Raw genomic sequence first — 9,915 nt, 5'->3', positions numbered from 1 at the left:
AAATGAGAGCTTGTCATTCTGGTAACACTTTGGTGTTTCAAACTTTTCTTTGCTTACCAAGTAAACGTTGGTTTCAGTAAGCTCATACCCAAGATGAAAGAATGTTAGATTTGAATTGAGTAGCTTTGTTTGTGTGTGTGTGTGTATACATATATACACACACACACATAACACATCAATATCTATACATATATCCTTCACTTCTGTTTAAAAACTTGATTCTCATACCTCAAAGAGTGATAAAAATCATTACAAAGCTTGATAAAAATGATTACATAAATGACTCATTACAAATATGGAAAAACGATAAAGTATTTACATCTGCATTTTGTACAAAAAACACCAGTTGCAATTATTTTCATATAGAGGACACTTTTAGGCATTTTAAAAATGGGAGGGTCAGAGCAGGCTGTCCACTGGGTATCCAGACCATGCTTTGCTACCAAGACACCACATTACAGTTACGAATGGAGTGAGAATTTTATTAATTGCCATTTTAGAGAAATTACAGGATTTTAAAGCAGCAGGTACCCTCGAGATTTGATACCAAGATCCCAGGTAAGAAAACTAAAGTTCAAAAAGGTAAAATAATTTGCTTATTACACGTAACTTAGTTTTGGTCCCAGACCTAGACCCCAGGTCTCCCGAATCGGGTGCTTTCTCTGCGCCACAGTTTTTGCCCTACAACTGAAGATCAGGCTGGATTATCCTTAGTTCTATCAACTCCGTGCTTTCTCCACACTCAGAGTGTTTAAATGGGATAGATCTAATTCAGATCAAGTTGGCTTCTGCCTCCTCGGTTCTTTCTTTTGTTTTCAGTCTTTTATCATCAGCATTGGTGAGCTTCTGTTTTACTTAAACGACACACTCGGAGTAACACCAAGGAGGAAGTTGACACCCACCCAAACTAAATGACTCGGGACACAGGACCGAGCCACTCCCAGCCCCAAGCTGGAAAAAAGTGAAGTAGACCCACGGTCCGGTCCGGCGTCCGAGGGCCACGTGCGGCAGGAGGGGCCGCCTTCTGGTTGGCGCTCTGAGGGGCTCGGTCCCTCCAATCGGCGTAGGCCCTGCGCTGGAGAGGGGGGCGCGCTCCCTGCATGAGGGGGCGGGGCCAGCGACCTGTCCATCACCGATTCCGCGGCTGGCAGCACCTACCACACCAAGGCACCTAGGCGAGACAAGGCCGAAGCGGGAAGGCCGCGGCTGGGGGAGGCGGGGCCAGGCTGGCAGGAGCCAATCCGCTGGGCGGCGCCAGGGGGCGGGGTCACCGCGCGCGACCCAAACACTCGGGCCCTGGCGCATCCCGGAGCAGCGCAGCTTCTCCGCCTTCCGGTGAGAGGGCTGCAGAACCTCCTCCCCTCCTGGGCACCCCTACCTTCGTGGCCCACCTCCCCCCCACCCCCGCCCCTCCTTCACCGGGGGAGCGCGGTGACGGTTGCCGGGAAGCACGCGCCGCCCCTCCCTCCCCTCCTGCGTCCTCCCCTCACGCGCCACCCGTTTTTCCTCCTTCTCCGTTAATAACAGCTGGGTGGCTGGGGGAGGAGGGAAGGTGGCCTCGGCTGAGTCTGGGCGGGCGCCTCCCACTCACCCGCGAGCCGCCGTGGGAGCAGGAGGATGGCGGCGGTAGCGGCGGCCGCCCGGGAGGAGGCGGTGCCGAGGCTCCCGGCGCAGAGCGCGGCGGCGGCAGAGAGCGGCAGCGTCCCGTCGCGGCGCAGCAGAACCGAAAGCAGCGGCAGCCGCGCAGCCACCTGAGCCGCCCCTCCCGCCGGAGCCAGCGAGCGGCGCCCACGGGAGCCGATACCTTCTTGCTCTCCGCCTCTCCTCGTCTCCCGCGCCCCCTGTCAGGCAGCAGGTCTCGCCCGCCAACGCCGAGAAGAGCGCGCCGGGCGCAGACCGCCCCTCGGGGCGCCGGGCTGCGGCCCTGGACGTGCGGGCTTCTGTGTGCGCCGGCCTCGGCGCCTCGACCCTGCCCTCTCGCTCACGCGCTCGCTCCCCCCCTCCCGGCGCTCCGGGCGCTACGCGCGGGCCCGGCCCGGGACAGGGCGGACATGGGCGCCAAGCAGAGCGGCCCGGCCGCTGCTAACGGCCGCACCCGCGCGTACTCGGGCTCGGATTTACCTTCCAGCAGCAGCGGAGGGGCCAACGGGACCGCGGGCGGCGGGGCGCGAGCCGCGGCCGCCGGGAGGTTTCCGGCTCAGGTGCCCGGCGCGCACCAGCCCAGCGCCTCCGGTGGCGCCGCGGCGGCCTCGGCGGCCCCGCGCAGCCGCTCCCTCGGCGGGGCCGTGGGGACCGTGGCGTCGGGGGCCCGCGCGGCGCAGTCTACCTTCAGCATCCCCAACAGCAGCAGCGGCCCGTACGGCTCCCAGGACTCGGTTCACAGCAGTCCCGAGGACGGCGGCGGCGGCGGCGGCAGGGACCGGCCGGCGGGCGGGGGTCCCGGCGGGCCACGCCTGGTGATCGGCTCCTTACCAGCTCACCTCTCGCCGCACATGTTTGGAGGTATGGCCCCTTCCCTCCTTGGCTCCCGCGGGCGGCACGTGGGCCGCGGCTGCGCTTATTTTTACCCTTCTCCTTTTCTCCTTCAGCTTGGGCGCCGGGGGTTCGCCGCGCTGCCGGGCCGGGTCACCCCTCTTGAGGGGGGGAGTGGGGGGAGAGAGATCGCCTCTTAACCCCTGCAGCGCTGCTGCCGCGCGACCCTTGCGTTTGGTTTTTTTAACACAGCGTGCACCGTCACCTCTTCGCGGCTCCTTAGTCCAGAAGGACCTTGTTTGCCCCCCGGAGGTGAAGGGAGCAAATACTGTTTTAAAAACAAACCGACGCAACACCCTGGTGCTTGTGGGTTTTAGTAGCAGGAAGTCAGGAGGAGACCCGTTGCTAAATGTAGTTCTATCTGGTGACTCGAGTGGTGAGCAGTTTTTAAAGGCCAAAAGTCAGAGTCTGAAATGAACAGATGAGTATTTGAAGAAGAAGGGAGTTATCGCCTTTGGAGTGACTGTTAATATATAAAACTGTAATTCTTATGTCTGTAAATAGTCCCACCTATTGCGTACACTTTAATTGGATGAATGTGTTAATGAAAAGTATATTTTTAACCCCAGTAAACTGCTACTTTAGATAATGGTTAATGTGAGTCCTGCTTAATTTGGACAGAGCATTAAAAAATTGAAAACAGTTTCTTAAGAAGATAAACTAATTATCATAACTCTGCCTACAAGATGCAGTAAAAGCCCTAGGTGCTTTTGAAAAGCCATGTTCACTAGAGTTCAGGGAAAGACACTGAAAAATGGAAATTTTAGTAGTTAAACGATACGTGTTTATGTAGAAACAGGGGTAAGGGTGCCCCTGATCTGAGGAAAACAAATTCTACCTCTTCAATTATGTTTTATGCTTATGAACTTTTTGTCAAAACGGTTAAGGATAAATGAATTAAGACACCCTCCCTTCCCAGTTCATGAAAAGAAGTAGAAGTTAACTCTGGTTAGAGATGCAGACTATAGAAGATAAACGTTTCCATATCATTGCGTTATGCATCATGATATTACCTACATTCACAGTTGAGCACAGATGAATAGTGAAAACACCATCATTTCCATTTCTGTACCGCTTTTACTCATGTGCTTATAAATGTGAGAAATTTGAGTAGGTGGTTGGTAAAGTGGAATATTCAATAATGTAATTTATCTGCTCTGTTCTGTACTATCAGCATTCCCTTTAGCATAAATTAAAAATGGGAATGACATGTCTAGTTTTTTCCATCTTAATACTGGTTTGTGTATTCAAAATATAGAACAACTCTCTAGTCACCTTACTTTAATTACTTGTTATAAAGTGATTTCTGCCATGTAACTAAAAATATTGACTTTTCCTAAGATTGGCCCTTAAAAAAAACTTTTGTTTTTGAGAGAAAGAACTAGTGCTGACCATACTGTGATTTGTGATTCATAATTAACACAGCTGAAGGTACTGTAGTCACCACATCGAAGAATAACAAAAGACAGTTTCTTGAGAATGGCAGATTAGTGCAAGAATAAAGGCTAATAAGCTGGTTTTTAAAAAATGATTATCTTTTTAAGATTAAAATTTGCATTTAGCAGTTATGTATATTTAGAAGCTTGCTGAAGAAGAGGGAATAGGAAAAGGTTTGTTAAATTAGTAGTTTTTATCTCTTTGGTATACTGATGGAGTGTCTTCAGTTTTTTTATAGGGCTGATAATTTCTTTTAACAGAGTATTTGTATGGGTTTATTTTCTTAAATATGTTCCATTCAGAGCAGGGGCAAATAGTTGACACCTGTGCTATTAATTCATAGTAAAAGAGCAAATGACCTAGTTGCTGAAAGTTGGAGAAGTAAAGCGTTTATCTTTTTTCTTATCTAAATTCCTAGATTTGTGCACTTAGTCCTTTTAGTATTTTGGGGGTTAGGATGACTGGGGCCTAGTGGAAGCACAGTGACACTGAGAACTGTGGCAGCCTTTCTTAACCAAGTCTCTGTAGAGAATGGAGCCCTAATGTCTTAAGGCATCTATTGTATGCAATTAATTAACTTTTTTCTCCTGTGCATTTAGAATGTTTCTAGTTATGTATCTTTCTTAGGAAATTTAAGAAAACAGTCATTCAAATAACCTTGTGTTTGGTAATTCAGATGAGGAACCCCAGTTGAGAAAGTTTGGAAGAGGATGACAAATTACTTGTTCTTATTAAATGATGGGAACAGATCAAAGTGCCAGTACCTTAAATCCTAGTTAAGACGGGAAGATGGAATACACTTAGGTGAAAAAGCATCTTTCTAGCGGCATTTGCTTTAATGAGATTTTTACCTGTATTTCAGTGGATGGGCTCATTAGGGAAACTTAATAGAAGCATGTCTGTCATCATCCTGAGATTTAGGGAACCAGGTGATGAATCTTATTATTTTAAAACCTAGGCTTTATTATCCTCCGTGTTGAGTTAATTTTTTAGTATCTATTATTGTGTTAATGTGTTTATTAAGTTACAAATTGTACAGATGTTTGGGCATTATAAAGGAACTCCATCTGAAAATTGAGAAAAGGAATATTTCTGAATTAGTGGAAAGTTATTTCTGTAAGTTTATAAAACTTATTTTAATTGATGTTTGTATTGTTATTGTCTCCTAATAGGGAAGTATGGTGCTAATAAGATTCAAAATTATCTTTCCTTTATAGGGTGTCATGTAATTTATAGAAAAGGAAAACCTAAACAATACCGCTTTCTAAAAAAAAAATTTAGAAGTCTGACAAGTTGAATTGTTACTAGTTCTGTCATAATGAATTACCAAATTAAATGAGGTTTTCTTTGTTGGTTTATGTTTTTCTCTCTTTGGGACATGTATTTTGGCTATATTCACTCTTATTTAGTTCCCTCTAGAGAACCAGAAGAGAGGTGCTTAATTCACATATTTCAGTTTACAGAGATTTCCTAGAACTTCTTAGAACTGAATTATTGTATATCAGAATATGATTATAAAACATGTAGGAGTTTTTAGGTCAAGTAGGTTTTTCTTCTTTTTGTTATTCTTTCCAGAGTGCTGAGTTTAATACTATTACAGTGAACAAAAACCTTTTCTTGTTTATCACGTTTGTTCTAAAACAGGTCTTTAAGGGAATAGTCTAATATTTAAAAGACTTGGTGGTATCTTAGGATTTTTTTGGCTCTATTGTGTGTCTACATTTTTTCCACTATCAAGTTGCTAATGTTCATAAAATCAGTTATATGGGTGGTAAAATAGTGTTTAATGATCCAGCGAGGATGGCAGAGGTAAATTGGACTCTAAAATTATACCAGTCAATGGAGTTCATTTCTAGAGAAACCATGTGGGCTTCTCTTACATCCATGAGTTTGGAAGTGAAAAGGTAAAATGAATTAATCTAGACAATTTATTGATGGCACTGGGTTGCTTTTGGCCTCCTCCTAATTGATTGGCTTGAGTATCTTTGGGTGTGTTGTGTCTGTGAGTATTTCAGTCATCTGATTGTAATTCAGGTGCCTCCTGTTGCTTGGGAAACATGCTTCCTTTTATTGAAGGAGTTTAGGTTATCACTTAAAACAATATGTTAAATAAAATTTGTACTTCTGGCAGACTTATTTCTCTTACTCTTCAAGATGGATGTGGGTTTTAAGGTGTTAGATTATCTCCATTAATTAACTGTATTGAATTGTACTCAGTCACTACTTCTTACTAGTATCTAGTGCCAAAATGTTTGAACTGGGGATATTGTGATTAATCTACTTTCTAGTCCTGAATGTTCTTTTATTCAATTGAAGGCTTTTATGGGGTGGTTGAAGAGAAATGTCTGCTGCTTCTTAAGAAAAATGACTCTTCTAACCACTATCCCATCACCAACACCCCCCCAACCCCCCCAAAGAAAAGCAGCCCACAAGAACTCTGGTGGTTAATGTTTCTCACTTGTAATCTCACATAATCTTTAAACACTCTAGGGAGATACCTTGTGTTGTATGCTTTGTTATGCTAAGGTGTGGACTCTGCCACAGATGTCTTTGCTTTGGGAGTATTTTGAGTTTTCTTGACTGCAAGGTGAAAGGTGTGCCAGAGGGAGGAGTGGTTTGTGTTGCACTGGGCATCATCTGATATGAGAGCTGCCTGACCTGAGTACTTTTGATGCCTTGCTGTCCGCGTAGCCAGAAAGAGCTCCGTTGTTCTACTAACAGGTAGTGTCTACAGCAAGTCCTCCAGCTGCCTCCAATTTGATTGCTTTGCCTGGCAACAAGTAAGTAGGTTCTTATTTATTTTCTGGTTGCCAATACCACTAATTAGATACCAGGTTTTTTCAGTTTATTATTTATCTTGTTTTTGTAAGAATTGCCTTAATGTTATACTTACTGTATATACTGGGTATATGTACAACCAGGTATTTTAGCAAATGAGTTAAAAAAGAAGTATAGGAACTGCTTTTTGTAGCAGTTCTGCTTTCAAGCTCCCTCCCTCAGGTTGTTGGCAGAATTCATTTCATCATGGTTGTTAAGCTCTTGCCAACTTGCTTCTTCAAAGGCAGCAAAAGAGAGACTAGCAAGATGGGCTGGTGCTACACTCTTATGTAAATATGTACATGTAATCACACACATCCCATCGCCTTTGCTGCATTCCATTGGTTATAAACAAGTCACAGGTCCTGCTCATACTCAAGGGGGAGGGAATGACAGAAAGGTGTAAATATCAGGAGGCAGGGATCAAGTGTGGCCACACTGATTATAGACTTAGGTTGACCAGCTAAACATACAGTTGTTCTAACCATATTTTTGAACTCATTATGTATTTACTTTGAAGAAGTTGTAATATTGTAGGTGCTAAGGGTTGTTTTAGTAAACATGAATTGAGCCCCTTCTAGGGGCTGGGCATTGTAGTTGTCAGGGGTACAAACATGGGGCTTCTTGCTGTTCTTGCTCAGCTCTCAGTTGAATTTGAGATGATTATACACTTGTAACAGGTGCTATAATAAATAGGACTGTTAACCAAATACTTTGTTGAGGTATCAATACTAGGGCAGTCTAAGAATACCTCACAGAGGAAGATAACATTTGAACTGTGTTTTGAAGGATTTAGAAGTTTTCTGCAGGGAGGACAGTAGAGACTAAAGAAGAATCCACAAAAGCCTTGGCTTTGATGGGGAATCTTGAAAAGTTGTGTGTCTGGATTGTAGGGTGCAAGGAGGAATGATGGATGAGAACATGAAGCTAGAAGAATAGCCTTGAACCAGTTGTTGAAGGATTTTACAGTGCTACAAGTTTGTTTTACTTAACCAAGTTTTAAAGCAGGGTGGTATCATGATCAGGCCGGAGGCACCATTACAATCATAGTTTATATGATGGCAGCCTTCAAAGCTGTATACAATTGCCCTGATCATGATTAAATTGCTTGTTAGGAGCGGGAGAGTGGTAGCAGGAAGCTAAGCTAGGACTCTATTAGAATATAATTGGTGGAAGATGCCTAAATTGAAATCATGGTATAGGTGAGGAAGAGGATTTGATTGAGATTTCTAAGATACAACTGATAGAATTGAGAACGGGGCTGTGTAGTGTTGTCATTAACCAATATTAAAAATAAAGAAGAAAAGAACAAGTTTTAGGAAATGATAATGAGTCCTTTTAGGCTTGTTAAATTTTGAGGATTTCCATCTAGAAGCATCTTTTAAACAATTGGAACTATAAGTCTCTAATTTAGGACATTACAAAAAATTGACAAGTCGTCAGTTTACAGATTATAAGTGAAGCTGAACAGTGGTTAAGATACTGAGGGATGGATATAAATTGAGGAGCAAGCATGGAATCCCGGGGAGCAAGAATTTTAAGATACAGGCAGAGTAGGAGGCCAACGATTACAATTAAAGCACAAGGAAAAGTTGTTTAAAATGTTTTTTATTAAAATAATATGTGTTCATTAGAGAAAACTAAAATGTGGAAAATACAGAAAGGCACATATAAGCAGTTGCAAATCATTTGTAATATTACCACGAGAAATAACCAGAATAAAATGTTGATGTCTGTTTTTTCCATATATATGTCTTAGATAGAAAATTTGAAAGTCATTCTAGTATATTCTTTTGATTTTAAACCTTTCTGATGTTCTAATAAAAGATTTTAAAGCTACAGATTTCCCTCCAAGAATTGGCTTTAGCTGAATGCCACAAATTTTGAAGCATTTTGTTAACATTCCCTTAAAAATATTTTCTAATTTCCCTTTTGATTTCTTCTTTGATCCATGGGTTACATATTCCTTGATAAAATGCTCTTTCTACTTCATCAGTTTCTTCTATCATGTTTTTTTTTTTTACAGCATTATTTTTTTTATTTTATTTTATTTTATTTTTTAATTTTTTTTTTTTTTTTATTTTTTTAATGCTATTCTTGTCTGCTTACATTCTTTTTATTTATGTATGTATGTATGTATGTATGGCTGTGTTGGGTCTTCGTTTCTGTGCCAGGGCTTTCTCTAGTTGTGGCAAGTGGGGGCCGCTCTTCATCGCGGTGCGCGGGCCTCTCACCATCGCGGCCTCTCGTTGCCGAACACAGGCTCCAGACGCACAGGCTCAGTAATTGTGGCTCACAGGCCCAGTTGCTCCGCGGCATGTGGGATCTTCCCAGACCAGGGCTCGAACCCGCGTCCCCTGCATTGGCAGGCAGACTCTCAACCACTGCGCCACCAGGGAAGCCCCTACAGCATTATTTTTAATGACTGCCTGCTACTCCAGAATTCATTCAATAAATATTTAATGAAGACCTACTTTGCCTTGTCCTGAGGATATAGAAGTGAAGAAAGCTCCCTGCTTTCATGGGCCTTATATTCTACTTGGGGGAGACGGTAAACAAACAAGTAAAATATATAGTGTGTCAGAGGGTGTAGAATGTGATGGAGAAAATGGAGTGGAAAGGTAGATGGAGATTGTGGGGTGGAGATTTGTCTCTATTTTAAATACGGTTTTAGGGATAACCTCTCTGATAAGGTGGCATTCAAGCAGAGACTTAGGGAGTAAGCCATGAAGGATCTCTAGGGGAGAAGCAAACCCAGGCAGAAGAACAGTAGCTAGAAAGGCGCAAAGGTGTGATTGTAATGAATGTACCTGGTGTGTTCTGGGGACAGCTATGAAACCAGTGTAGTTGGAGTGCAGAGGGTGGTAGAAGATGAGAGGAGTGGGGTAGGGCAGTCTCATGAAATGCCTCATAACCATTGACCTGGTTTTTAGAGTTTCGTTTTAGAGAGAGATGGGGAAGCATTAGAGAGTTTTTTTGAGAAGACTGACGTAACCTGACTTAGGCTCTTAAAGGATTGCTCTGGCCGCTGTGTGGGAGTAGACCCTAGAGACCAAGAGTCAAGCAAAGATGCAGAAACTCTTGGCAAGAGATAACAGTGGCTTGGACAGGGTGGCGGCACTGGCGTTG

The 9,915-nt window shown here is 43.8% G+C and overlaps 1 protein-coding gene and 1 long non-coding RNA gene across 2 annotated transcripts in view; one reads left to right on the top strand and one right to left on the bottom strand.

Annotated features, from left to right (window-relative positions):
• Positions 1 to 455: 455 nt before the first annotated feature.
• LOC118900771 lies at positions 456 to 2,248 on the bottom strand. The gene is made up of 2 exons (XR_005021220.1): positions 2,122 to 2,248; positions 456 to 1,171 (listed from the first exon to the last, which is right to left on the bottom strand). It is a non-coding gene; the product is annotated as an uncharacterized LOC118900771 (long non-coding RNA).
• The window catches only part of ZNRF2 (zinc and ring finger 2), a 94,395-nt gene continuing 85,657 nt past the window's right edge, over positions 1,178 to 9,915 (top strand). Inside the window, exon 1 of the mRNA XM_036863496.1 lies at positions 1,178 to 2,502. Coding sequence (XP_036719391.1) covers positions 2,052 to 2,502 — 451 coding nt within the window. The 5' untranslated portion in view covers positions 1,178 to 2,051. The remainder of the gene's footprint in view (positions 2,503 to 9,915) is intronic.

The sequence above is a fragment of the Balaenoptera musculus genome, chromosome 9 (assembly GCF_009873245.2).
Source record: "Balaenoptera musculus isolate JJ_BM4_2016_0621 chromosome 9, mBalMus1.pri.v3, whole genome shotgun sequence".
NCBI classification, from domain to species: Eukaryota; Metazoa; Chordata; class Mammalia; order Artiodactyla; family Balaenopteridae; genus Balaenoptera; species Balaenoptera musculus.
This window is presented reverse-complemented; position numbering and strand designations above follow the sequence as displayed.